Source organism: Manacus vitellinus, unplaced genomic scaffold (assembly GCF_001715985.3).
Source record: "Manacus vitellinus isolate BGI_N305 unplaced genomic scaffold, ASM171598v3 scaffold_27_pilon, whole genome shotgun sequence".
NCBI classification, from domain to species: domain Eukaryota; kingdom Metazoa; phylum Chordata; class Aves; order Passeriformes; family Pipridae; genus Manacus; species Manacus vitellinus.
Window position 1 is genome coordinate 9,878,797 of NW_021940039.1, and position 13,825 is coordinate 9,892,621.

At 53.6% G+C, this 13,825-nt stretch overlaps 1 protein-coding gene across 1 annotated transcript; it reads right to left on the reverse strand.

The window, feature by feature from the left end:
• Positions 1-4,288: 4,288 nt before the first annotated feature.
• Positions 4,289-13,762, reverse strand: ANAPC2 (anaphase promoting complex subunit 2). Its single transcript, XM_029960605.1, has 12 exons — positions 12,984-13,762; positions 12,279-12,411; positions 9,998-10,172; positions 9,732-9,851; positions 9,136-9,253; positions 8,873-9,054; positions 8,591-8,732; positions 7,756-7,831; positions 6,975-7,178; positions 6,651-6,780; positions 6,103-6,338; positions 4,289-4,785 (listed from the first exon to the last, which is right to left on the reverse strand). Exons 1-12 carry the CDS (start codon positions 13,760-13,762, stop codon positions 4,573-4,575), a joined length of 2,508 nt encoding a protein of 835 aa, XP_029816465.1. The 3' UTR covers positions 4,289-4,572.
• Between the last annotated feature and the right edge of the window lie 63 nt (positions 13,763-13,825).

A 13,825-nucleotide genomic window follows, 5' to 3' on the forward strand; every position in this document is an offset into this window, starting at 1 on the left:
AGGGTGAGTCCCATCAGCTCCAGGACAAACAGTAGTTCCCACACCTGCAGCACTGGTCTTGTCGGGAAAAACCTCTGCAAAAAAAGAGGAAATCTGTCCATAAAGAAACTAATAGCAGCTGCAAAGCTGTTAGGAAAATGGATGTAGAGATCAGAAACACAGCCTATGGATGCAAAGCCTGGAGAGGGCAGGGAGTCCCAAAAGTAAAAGGGAGAGGCTGCAACTGGAGAAGGGGAAATGGGGCGAGGATACAGAAACCCCTGAGAGGCCCTGCAGCCCCCAAAAGGGAAGAACTAAAAGTATATGATAAAATAATCTGATCCATGGTGAGCAGCAGATCCCCTGGTGTGGGACTGCCCATGCAGACGGGGTCAGCAGCCCCTGGCAGAGGTGCAGGATCCAGCCTTGCAGGGTCATTCCCAGAGCCAAAGGTCCTTTTCCCAAGCATGGAGCTGCCCTTCTGCAGTGTGACCCACCAGCTCCACGGACACATTAGCAATGGCTTGGGCTGGAGGGTGGGTTTTTCTCGTTTTACATCACCCACCTTGGGTGGATCTGCCCTGAACTGCTGCTGCTGCAGCCCCTCGCTCCCCCAGGGCCCCTCCACGCTGTCAGCCCTTTTGAATTGCGGAAATCCAGCAATTCCTTGGGCAAGATGCAGTCCCAGGGCTGTTGCTGGACCCCTCACTCTTCCCAATCTCACCCTTAGCAAAAATTTCCAGCCTCCACAAGCAGCCCCTGCTTTAACACATCTGAAATAACCCAAACAGTTTATCCGTGGGCCGGGGAATGTCCCCTGCAGGGACACCGCATCCTGCTTGGGTTATCGTGGCCCTTCTAAACAGTTTATAAATAGACCAAGGTAAATGAGGCCGAGTGCTCTTTGTGAGAGCATTTTTATCTTATTTCTTCTTTTCAAGCCGTTCAAGGGGCGCTGAGTCAGATGGTGGCTCCTAAAACCCAAGTTAAAGCTGCTGCTTCTTTCTCCTCCGGCTGAGCTCCATCCCCACCTCACTAAAACAACAAAAAAAGAGGTAAAAACTAAGAAAAATGGGATTGGCAGGTTCAGCCCCTCACGTGCCAGACACAGTGGGGCCAAGGGGAAGGTCATGGCCGTGCCATGAGGCACCATCCAGGCCCAGCACGAGGGTGGCAGTGAGAGAGGGCAGGGACCAGCACCGGGAAGTTGTGGGCTCACACTGCTTTTCACTTCGGAAAAAGGAAGTGGTACATCAGGGAAAAAAACTGGGAAATTTGGGAAATAATTTCAAAAGTATTGGAGAGCAGCAAGTGCCTGCAGCAGTGGGACAATAACAGCAGGGGGACAATCTCCCAGTGCCATCTATGTGGACTCGTTTCATGAGTGATCATCAGAGAAAACCACAGTAACACCTTCCCATGTGAAACAGGATGCACAGAAGGGTTTGCATTGGTCACCAAGGACATCTGTAAACACCCCAGAGGAACTGGAGCCATCTCCAAGCATCTGAGTAAAGAAGTGTTAAAGGGCAGCTTGGAGCAACCTGGGCTGGTGGAAGGTGTCCCTGCCCATGGCAGAGGGTGGCACTGGATGATCCTTGATGTCCCTTCCAACCCAAGCCATTCAGTGAGTCTGTGATTCTATGACTTTACGTGCATTTTTTAGCTATAAATGTTTTTTAGTTCTTCCTTCTAAAGGGGGAGAGATTTGTGAAGGCAAGGGACGTGGGACAGGGCTTTGCCTCAACCAGCAGACACAGCTCCAGCCTGGAGCAACACAACTGCACAGCAAACAGCAGCAAGAAGAGCCCAAAGGCCTTTTTTTTTTTCCCCAGCTTCCTCTATCAGACTGGAAAAAAAAAATCACATTTCCAGCTTGTTTCAATTAATTTTAAGACTTTGACATTCCATAAAAGCCAAAGCAGTCATTAAAGCAGAGTTTTTCCTGTTGTAACACTTTGAAACGACCACACTGCAGCTCAGCTGGTGGCTCTGGCTCCGCCGTGCCGGGACCTCCCGTGGGGAGAGGAGACTCCAGGTCCCTTCAGCTGTGGCAATGCTCATCCCCTGGCTCAGGATGGACCAACTCGTCACACCCCATGGATCCATCCCATCAGGGCAGCTGGGAAAAGCCAGGGCAGGAATGAGGCTCATCCCGTGCCCTTCCACAGCATGGCCAGGGCTGGAACGCTGCTGGGATGGGGCACAGCGAGGACACACCACTCCACACCCCCTGGGGGTGAGGAAGCACTGCAGGAGCAACAAATCCACCTGCACCCACACGTAAATCAGTCGGTATTTTTGCATCCATAAGCAAAGCAGACACAGCCAAGGCCCTGAGTCACCCACAGCCACCTCCCTCACAGCCGGCCCCAGCTCTGGGGACAGCCCTGCTGCAGCAGCCCTGCTCCAAACTGGAGTTTCTTTGATCTCCAAGGATCAAAAAGAGCTGTTTCCCCGCCCTGTCGCAGCCACAGCCTGTCCAGACACTCTCTGGGCAGTGACCAAGCAGGGAGTGAGACGTGGGCTGGCACACCCCGGGCTGCCAGACACTGACCCCGCTGACCCGCGCTGCCGGCCCTGCCAGGTGCTGCCATGGGCTCAAACAGTGTTCTTTCATGACAGAGGGAAGTAAAACAAGGTGTGAAATGCAGCCCTGGGGCTCTGCACCTGCAGCACATCAGAGAAGGGGTCAGGCCTGGGGCTCTCTGCCCGTTCTCCTTCCCTCCTGCCCTGCCAGGGCAGGTGAGTTCGGATGGAGCCCGGGCACTTGTGGCTGCTGGGGTTTATTCAGTGGTGGGTGAGGGTCTGAGCAAGAGCTGAGCGAGGGCATGAGGAGGCTGAGGGAATGTGAAGTCCCCATGAGGTGTTTTCTGCAAGGGAAAGCCCACCAGGACCTGCTGCAGGAGCTGCCTGGGGTTAAAGCAGCTGTGGTTCCACATGTGGTCCCCAAAATGTGTGTCCCAGGGATGACCCAGCCCCATCCCAGGCTGGGCGCAGCGATGATGGGGCCAGTGATGTGTCCTGGACACCCCACCCAGCCTCAAATGACATCCAGTGTCCTACCAGGGCCCGTGGGGCTCCTCAGCATGGATGTCCATCCCTTCCCCGCTCTTTATCTTTCTGGGAGTTACATCTCCCCTGTTCACAGACTGGGGTTTATTCAGTTATTACTAGATCTCCTTCAGCACAAGGAACATTTTAACCTTCACAACAGAACATGGCAGAGTTCCCAGTGCCATCCCCCCACCAGCCTGGGCCAAAGTGCCACCAGGGAACAAAAACAGCTGATCCCACGTAGGAAAAACACCAACGTGCCCAAGGGGCAGAGAAGTGCTGCACCCCCCTGCCTGTGGCTGCAGGAAGGGTGTCCACAGGGTGGGACCTGTGGGCCTTTGGCACCGAAAAACAAGGTTGAAGGCTAAATACAGGCTGATTCTACATTCCACAAGTCCCTGGATGCAAGGCCAGGCTCACAGGCTGCTCCCTTGTTTTCACTGTGGTATCTCAGTTCCAGCTGCTGCAGCGCCCACAGGCTGGGACAGAAGATTCAGCACGGGAGAGGACAGACTCCTTGGGCTGTGGAAACTCGTTGTTGGCTTCACAGAAAGCAGATTTTTAGTAAAAGCCAGATTTCTCCAGCACATTTCTCCTGATGAGCAAAACTCAGGACTGAGGAAGCCCCAACACTACGGAGTGGGGTTGGAATACAGTCCTGAAACCCACAGCTCCATACCAGGGTGGGGGGCAGGATGTTTAACCAGGAGCTCAGGGATTATCCCTTCCAACTGCCTCGTGAGTCTCAGTGGTGCAACTCTGAAGCTCACCAGGAGGATGTGCCCCAGGGCAGCTCCACGGTGCTGGGAGACACACAGGTATCTGTGCCATGGCAGAGCAATCCTGCCAGTGCCTGGATAAGCCACTTACTTTTCTCCAGGACTGACCAGCTTGCCCTGAAGAACTGCTCCATCTCATCCCTCTGAAGCATTCTTCATCCCACAATAGAACTATTCCATACAATTTAAGAGTCCCAGACAAGGGGACCCTGGAGTTGTCCTCACTCCCTCAGCCAGAGGAGACAGCACCAACACTTGCTTTTGGGCAGGGTCTTGCTCATCACACCCGGCTGCAAGACACTGCTTTAGCCACACACAGAGCCCCAGACAGCAGCTGGGGCCAACAGCCCCCTCCCAAAACCTCCTGGGGCTGCAGATGGAGACCCAAGGAAAGGGAGCTGGTGCCCAGCAGACTGGGGAGTTTCCTGCCTGCCTTTGGCTGATGCCAAGAGGAAAGCAAAGAATTGGCACCGTTGGAAAAAGAAGACTGCTGTTCTTTATTAACCAGTGAAGTGGGCCCAGGCACTGACATTCAGCAGGAAGGAATGTGGGGAGCAGGCCCAGAGGTTGTGGGGTGCCCAGCCCAGGCTGCTGCTGTGGAAAATGACACCCATGTGGGGAAGGGGGCACAGCAAACCCCCAGAGCACAGAAACCCCCCAGCAGGACAACAAGAGCTGGTGACACTCTGGTGACACTCCAGAGAGGAGCACAGGCACAGGGCAGGGGTGGTGAGGGGGCAGCAGGGACACTGCCAGTCTAGTTGCAGTTCTTGGGCAGGCGATAGACCCCTCCTGAGAAGATGAGCTGCTGGTCCCGGACCTTCTTCTGGAGGAAACCCTGCAGCTCCTGGATATCGATCTCGGTCACCACGGGGCCTGTCATCACAAACATCTTCAGCATGCTGTGAATCCTCTCCAGGGACAGGCTCTCCAGATTGGTCAGCATGGCCTGGATGTACGTCCAGAACAGCTGCAGAGGGACACAAGCAACAGTGAGTCACACAGACACCTCCACTGTGAAGCAAATATCCCATATCCCAAAGGCAGGGCAGGGCTGTAGCTGGCAGGAAGTTCTGCCTTCAGCCATGAGCATGTGGTCTTTAAACAGGGAATATCCAAGAACAGCAACTTGGATATCCAAGGACACACAGCTAGAAAGTTGGACTAGATGATCCTGAAGGTTTCTTCCAACCTCGATGACTCTGTGATCCTGTAAAGCAGGATCTGACGTGCAGCACAAGCATGACCCTCCGTGGATGAACACCAGTATGACACCCCAGTGTTGCACAACACACAAAACATGACTCACAGGCAGGAAAGGCACTGGAAGTGTCCAGGAACCACAACACAGAGAAGGCAGAGATCCAGCTGTTAGTGCTGGGTAAGCCTTTTGGGCAGCCAGAAGTGCTGGGGTGCATCCAAACAAGTTATGACCATTTGCAAATATGAAATCATGTCTCAGATTTTTTTCTTTTTTTTAAACTGAAAAAAAAGAAACCTAGAGATGTCCAAGTAGTTCCCTGACTCAGCAGCCAGACACTTGTCTGGAGGGAAGGCTGCAATCCAGCACCAGTGAGCCTTAACCAAGGATGCCCACTTCAAAACCCAAACCCTCATGGCTGGACTCAGCCACTTGCAGTGGAAAATGCAAATCCAAAGTGCAAATTGAATCCATCATCTTAAGTCAGACTCCCCAAACCCAAACCTACAGGATATTTCACAGAATCACAGAATCAACTGGGTTGGAAAAGACCTCTGAGATCATCAAGTCCAACTTTGACCCAACTCCACCTTGTCACCCAGCCCATGGCACTGATGCCACATCCAGGCTCTGCTCAAACCCCTCCAGGGACGGGGACTCCCCCCCCTCCCTGGGCAGCCCATTCCAAGGGCTGATCCCTCTCTCTGCAAACAACTTCTGCCCCATGGCCAACCTAAACCTGCCCTGGGGCAGCTCAAGGCTGTGCCCTCTTGTCCTGCTGCTGGTTCCTGGCAGCAGAGCCCGACCCCCCCCGGCTCCCCCCTCCTGGCAGGGAGTTGCAGAGAGTGAGAAGGTCTCCCCTGAGCCTCCTCCTGTCCAGGCTGAGCCCCTCCAGCTCCCTCAGGCTCTCCTCACAGCACTTGTGCTCCAACTTGGTGTCATCTGCAAGATCGAGTCTATGGGTAGACTCGATCCCCTCATCCAGATCATCAATAAAGATATTAAACAGGACTGAATAAAGATATCAAACAGGACTTTGCATCATCCCATCAGCTCCACAAGCAGCCGAGACACAGGGCCAGGTACCTGCAGCTCCTCCTCCTTCTGGTCGGCCTGTGAGGCCATGGCAGAGTCCCCCTCCTCGTCACTGTCGATCAGAACGACCTTCTCCACCTGGTCCTTCTGCTCCTCCTCGATCACAGTGAAGGTGCCCTCAGGCTCTTCCCTCAGGACACCCTGCTGCAGCCACAGCGTCATCTTGCGCTTCAGCGACGTCACGGGCACCTTGAGCACCTCACTCAGCTCTGTCAGCGTCCAGGTGCCTGCAGAGACCACAGAGATCAGAGAGGAGAAGAGAACAGGACACCTGCCCACGCCCCAGCATGCCAGGACTGGGTCAGAGGCTGGGGAGGCACTGGCAGGAACAAGCAGCTGTGTGCAGCCACTGCCCAAAGCAGAAGGGTGAGGAGCTGCAGCCCTGATGGGTGACGGAGACCTGGCTGAGCCCTGGGCTAGATCCAAGCCCATGGACCAAGTCTGGGTCCTGCTGCCAGGGCTCTCAGAGCCTTCAGCCACCTGAGGAACGTGGCCTTCCCACCCAAGGAAGCACACAGACAGGGTGGCACAGCACTCACTCCTGGTCTGGAAGTGCAGAATGATGGCGGCGTGAACGGGAGAGACGGAGAGGGACAGGGTGCGGTCAGCCAGCTCCACATCCAGGCTCACCAGCCCCAGGTGGTACTTCCAGTTCAGGGTCCTCATGGCCTGGAAAAGGGGGAAGCAGCCATTCACAGCAGATCTCCCAGGAGGAACCACTAAGTGCTGGGTTACTGTGAATGTCACCGTAACAGCGTGGGCAAACAGCTACAGTCTAGAGGATGACAAAGGGGACTTTGCAAAAACCACGCTATGTAACCAAATCTGACCAGCTTTTTAAAGGAAGGTTAAGGTGGCCTCACCTTTAACTTCTCATACTTCTTGGAATAGGCTTCCATGGCTTCCTTGATCTGCTCTGGAAGTTCCAGCTTCTCCTCTTTCAGCGGTGGCCAGAACTCACTGGACAGGATAACGGCGACGAGGCTGAACGGGGGCCTCTCCTCCTCCGGGAGCTTCTCCTCCTCATCCCGAATGTTGGCATTGATGCGCCGCGAGTCAGCCATGTCCTGGAACAGCCAGAGGAACCTGAGCTGGCTCCTTCTCTTCCAAGTCATTGCTAATCCTTAGTGAAGAAGCTTAAACAAGGGGAATAGCGTTGTGCCCAAGTGACGGGGGGGAAACTGGAAAGGGCATGATCACGTGTGTCTACCAGAAAGACTACGGGGCTACACACTCAGAAACATTTGAGGGAGGGCTCACAACTCCTCACAAGCCTTCACTGGAGTCCCTCCTGACCTGTGTTCTTCCTACACTGCTCCAAGAGAATCAAACTCCAGAGTCCCAACCCCAGAGAAGCTGGAAGAGCCCAACTCTTCAATGCCAGGATACTCTACTGCAGGAAGGGCAGGAGAGACAACAGCACCAGAGCAACCATTGCCCAGAGTCGACAGTCCAACCCACAGAGCTTAAAAACCAGACATGATTTCAAAGCACTTCTGCCTGTCACAAATGAGCCCCCTCACTGGCTTTCTGGGGCCCCCACTTTCCTAAAAGACCCTTTTTGTGACACATCTCAAGTCCCTCCTCTTCCCCAATGGGCTCAAACACTCTGGACTTGAATTTAAAAATAAAAAAGGAAGTTACTTTTAACATGACTTCACAGAAGTGCATCTGAGCTTCACCAAACCGCAGCTTCAGCAGCTCCACGTTGCGGATTTCCCTGGCAAGAGACACAGCAGGTCAGACACAGGTCCCTGGGATGGACAAGCCTGGCTTGGCCTCCACCCCTTGCCACACAGCCAAAAAAAGGGGGTCCCTGGCACAAGGGTGCTTGTTCCTAGGAAGCCTTGCAAGGCACGTTATCGGACCAGGATGGCTCCCAGGACCCAAGTGAGGAAAGGCACCTCTTCTAGGCCAGAAGCTTTTTGAAGACCGAATCCCAGAATGGTTCAGGATGGAAGGTCACCCAGTCTGACCTTGCTGCTCAAGCAGGGTCACCTGGAGCAGTCACTTAGGACTGTGTCCAGATGGATTTGGAATATCTGCAGGGATGGAGACCCCACACTCTCTCTGCAGCCTATTCCAGTGCTCAGTCACCTCACAGTAAAGAAGTTCTTGCTCATGTTCGGGTGGAACTCCCCGTGTTTCACAAACACAGACCTTCCCATCCCTTCCATTTGGGAGGGCCACCACAACACGTGGGATGGAGCTAAGAGGGTGTGTGTGCCTCCAGTTTCCTACACACTGCTGCATTAGCACAAGCCAAGGGCAGGACTGGGCAGGAAGCAGCCCGAGAAGAGGTGAGCACATGGAATTCTAGACAGAGAGCTGCAAAAGAAATGGCCAAAGACATTCCTGGCTCCACAAAGAGCCACTGACAGGACTGAGGTCTGAAGGTGTTATCCTTCGGATAGCAGACAGAAGAAAACCCAGGTGACTTTCCCATGAGAAGCCCTGGGGGTGGGCAGTGAGGCCTCACCTCTCAGCACTGTAGTTGAACTGATGCAGCAGCCGGTCGGCCAGCAGCGTGCGGTACTCGTTGATGAACAGGTCCTTGCTGCCGTAGATGCTCACCAGCAGGCTGATGATGTCTGAGGAACGACGCTTGGAGCTCGACTTTCCTATTGGAATCCAGCAGACAACAGTGGGAGATTAACAGAGACCTGCCCCAGCCCAGCTCAGCTGCAGAGGACCAGCAAACGAGCTGGCCCTCTGAATTCAGCCCCCCAGGCTGCCAGGACTCCTGGGCTTGGCATCACACCTGGATCTGCATCAACCGGGTCAGGAACCCAGTCCCCTGGCTCTGAGATGTCATCATCACTCTCCTGGCCATTCTCCAGGGTCACTGGGTCAGCTTTGGAGAGCTCGTTTGCCAGGTCACCAGAGCCCTCAGCGTCCCCAGTGAGACCGGCCACGATCTGGCGCACCGTGTCATCCCGAGTCCTGCCAAGGGCAAGAGACATGGAGCAAGTGAAGGGAGGGGAGGGAACGGGGGTGTGTCAGACTGCCCAGCACGCCTCTTACCTCAAATACTTCCTGATGGGCTCACAGGCAACCTCCAGGATAACCATGGAAGGATCCAGCTCCCGCAAGGCCTTGATGGCCGAGATATAGAGAGTGATGATGTCGGATGTGTTGACTCCTAGAGAGGAGAGCAGAGGGAGTCAGAGCCCTGAAGCACAGACTAAGGGCTTGGATGGTCCAAACCCTCTGTTTGACCTGTGGTGTCAGAGGAGAAAGCATTCCTGCCCTGCTGCCCCAGGCAACAGGAGAGATCCGAGAATGTCTGAGACAACAGATCCAACCACGAATGGAGCTCAGAGCTGAGCCCTGACACGGTGTCAGGAACTCAGACCACACACAGCAAAGAAGCCTTTGCCCACCTGGACCAAAGTTAAACTTCTAGCTCAGCTCCTGACCATACTGTAAAACTTAGGCCAAAAGGGGCTGGGATACAATGAGCTGCTGCTGCCCATGCCCATTGGAACACGGAGAGCGTGCCATGGGCACAGCAACTGCCTCTCGCCACCAAACAGGAAACCAGACTGGATCCCAGCGGATCCCTGCTCATGCCCAGGCTCCCCACAGGGTCAAGACACAGGCAGGGATGTCAAACCCACCAGGATGCAGAAGTCGCATTTCCAGAGCACTTTTCAGGGAGCTGAGCAGCTGCTGCCTCTGGTTAGTCCTTTCCAGGCAGAACTTGAGGTCCTCCACAGCCGGCTTCGACTCCGGGAAATCTGCAAAGCCAGCAGTGAGCAGGAGCAGGGCCAGGCTCCGAGGGGAGGCACGAGGAGGCAGTGTGGCCCCTCAGGGGGTGCAGACAGGTCTGTCATCCACCCAGGCCCAGCCCAAGGGTGAATGAGCACTGGCTGGGCCACCCTACCTCGGATGATGCTGAAGAGCTCCTCGATGCGCATGCTGGCGTAGATGCGGTAGAAGAACCTCTGGACGTGGCACCTCCAGCGTTTCAGGGTGCTGCTGGCTTCTGGGGAGGAGCGTGCCAAGGGCCCATCCTGCAGGAACACCCTGCTCAGCCAGCCAATCACCTTCTCAATCCACTGCACGAGGAGAGGGAGACACACGTGTGAGCACATGTCCCACACTTAACCCACCCGAGGCAGCCAACACAGCCAGCAGGAACAAGGACAGCATCACCCTCAGATGCTCTCCAAATCTATCCCAGCCTGGGTTAGAGCTGGAGAAAGCCCAGCTGAAATAACTGGGACTTCAACTAAAAATCCAGGATATGGACTGTGCAGGTGTGTGTGAGAAGACAAGGGGTGACTGAGGACTGTGCACAGGCTCTGGGCCCCAAAAAGGACAGGGTATATTCCAAAACTTGCAGACTATTCCATTCTTGCAGAATTCCATCCCATTCTATATTTGCAGAACTATCCCATTCATGAGAAATTTAACAAGTTGCCCATCACAGCACCCTTGGCCCAAAATTTCGATGGTTCCTGAAATCAGTGAAAAGCAAACAAGCCATCCCAAGGGCTCACAGACACCCAGCCAAACTCAGGCACTTGAAACCTCAAATACCAACCTAGTCACTGAATAATAAAATAAAAACCTGAACAGAAAGCATCAGAAGGTTATCTTTTTATATTTGAGATTTAATTTTCTACAGAGAAATGTGTAATTGTCAAATTTCAAAGGTGTTCAACTACAATACCCAGAAATGTGTTTTTTTCCCATTATGGTGGCAAATATATGGTACTTCCTGGGATAGTATTTGAGTATTAACAGCTAATAGATATTAATATTTTTTTAATAAGCAGATTCCGACAGCCTGAAAGAAAAATGCTAAGTCAAGGTCTGTTTTGCTGGTGCTCATTTTTAATAATCTACTCAACTGAGGAAACACTGAAGACATGCACAAGTTCTGCCAATGACAAGGCAGGATGAACCTGAGAGCTGCCAACACCTGGGCATCGACCTGGGCACAGCTGTGGAGAAGCTGATAAAGAATTCTCCTAAAGGACTAAAGGATGGGACTATAACTGAAAAAAACAACTCGATGTTAAGGAATTACTATCAAACCAACCCATTCTTCCCGTGGTTTATCTTCTCCAAGTGCTCCTGTTACAGCCTGATTGCAAACTGACACTGCAGGCAGCTGCTGCTGTGTCTGCAAAGGGGTTTTGCCCTCAGCACCTGTACTTTCAGAGCAACCTGTTTCTCAGACTTCTCCTATTTTACCTTTAGATTGCCAGGCTTGTGCCTTCATTTTTTCTTAAAATTGTCTCTTCCTAATTCTGACACGCTCCAATATTCTGTGGCCAAACACACTGGCCCTTCTGCAATGTCTGATGAGCAGAATGCTGCATTTTGTCTGATGCCCTTAAAATATCCTTAAACAATCTCCAGCTCATCCAAAAGCATTTCATACGAGGTGCAGCAAAGAAAGTGTTGCAGAGCTACTAAAGGGAAGTAAACACAAAATGACTCCTCATGTCTGCAGGCAACAAAACCAGTGGGCCAGGCAAACAGTGAGGGAACCAGGGCAACCACCACGGTCTGGCCTGTATGGCAACCTGGCTGCACACCTTGTTCTCTGACACAGGCAAAGGCAAGTCATGACTGAGGGACACAGAGCACAGGACTGTGTCCTGGAAGAGCCATAACCCAGAGAATTTTATTTTAAGGTCATAGTGGTAAACAGCCTCACGTAAATTTGGTTTAAGTGGCAGCAAAGCAAGTGGGCAGTTGCAAAGAAATATTTTAATTGTCCTTGTGGCCACTGGTGAGATCAATAGCAGAGTATCCTCTCTCATCCTCGCTTCCTATTTTACAGGGGAACTGTGAAGGGGACAGAAAACAGCCACACAAATTCTAGTTGTGGGCTCACCTACACAGAGGGAGGGTCCTCTGCAGGCCAGGTGGTACTTGTGGATTTTGTAAACTGGAACCACAGAAATTCCCTCGTTACTGTGGACAAGGTAAAATACAACTGTCCACTGTGCACAGGTCAGAGCAAACCTTTCCCTCCAGCAGCAGTCAGAATGGAGAGTTTAAACCACCTTTCCTGCCCGGGATGGTGGAATTCACAGCCCTGGACCAGGTGTTTTCAGGTGGAATCTGCTTTAAGCCTGAGCTGCTGAACCAACAGCAGCTGCACATCTCCAAAGGAAGGGCCCTTGCTGCCCACAGCCCTGCCTTACCTCCTGGAACTCATTGAGGAAGGAGTGCTCGTACTCGCCCCGGCACCGCTGCTCCATCCTCTCCTCGATCATCCTGTGCAGGATGGTGGTGACAGCATCAGCACTCACCCTCTCCAGCAAGTTCAGCCGGCGCCTACGGACACAGTGACCCATCAGGAGCACGTGGGAGCAAAGGTACAAGCAAATGAAGAAAATCTAAAACCTGAGGGCACCTTCCCCCCTGTACACTCCACAGGTGAGGCCTTGGTTCACATGCTCTGATAGCCCACAGAGATGCACTAAATACGTAACACATGACACTACTGCTGTCCAATCTTCCTTACAAACGTTTTTCTCTCACCATCAAAAGCTTTTTAGAAGAGTTTCATAGAGGTTGGGGTAGAAAGGGACCTTAAGATCATCTAGTACAGCCCCCTGTCATAGGCAGGGACACTTTCTACCAGTTTGTTTCTTTGTGGTCAGAGGGCCTCAGAGCAAGAGCAAAATATTCTCATATCCAGGGAGAGGAACTTTCTGTCTAAAGATCTGCTCCAGTTCAACCACCACTTGGAAACCAGCTGTGTTAGGTTCTCTACCCAGTACCATGACACAGCCTGACCTCACACACAACTCCTCGGGTTCTCAGGGATCAGTAAACCTGCTGCTGCTCCCCATCCAGACCCTCCCTTGTTCCCAGTGACAGCCACCACCCCGTGACATACGTACAGGATGTCATTGAGCTGCTGAAACTGCTCCATGGCTTCGGGGCACCAGCACTGCTCCCTCTTGCTGCTGCAGCCCGGGCACAGCGAGCCCTCTCCCCCACCCTCCTCCGTGTCGCTCTCCTGCTCGGTCTCACTCATGCTGCTCTCACACTCGGTCGTTCCATCCTCTCCCTTCTTCCACTGCCGCATGTAGATCCTGAAAGTGCGGCTGTAGAACTGCTGGATCATTTCCTGGAAGGATTTGGTCGTGGTGAAGAAGAGGATGGCCTTGAACATGGTGTAGACCTTCTCTCGCAGCGTCTGAGCGCCTGTGCCCAGGAGCAGGCCCGCCTTGGTCCACTCCTCCAGGAGCTCCAGGCTGTTCAGGTAGGGCTCCAGGCGGCTCTTGAGCCGACTGAAGGCGTCCAGGAGGAGCGCGGCACACTGGGGCTCCTCGGCCGCGTTCTCATACTGGATGACGCACTTCCAGAACTCGGGGCCGATATTTGCCTGCAGGTCTGTCTGCAGCACCTCGATGAACCACTCCTCCACCACCGAGTGCAGGTCATAGCACTGCAGCACCTCCAGGGCCGCCCGGAGCTCCGCATCCTGCAGCGGCCCCGCAGCCTCGGGCCTCGGGGCTGCCTGGAAAGGAAAGGGCAGGGGGACACTGAATTCAGCATTTGATGGAACACACACACGGACTCTGCTGTCAAACAGCACCCGGTGGATGCCTGACAGGGTCTCAGCCCACTGCTGGAAGCCCAGTGCCCACCTCCCAGGGCTCACACCCGCACACATCCATCCATCATCCATCCATCCATCCATCCATCATCCATCCATCCATCCATCCATCCATCCATC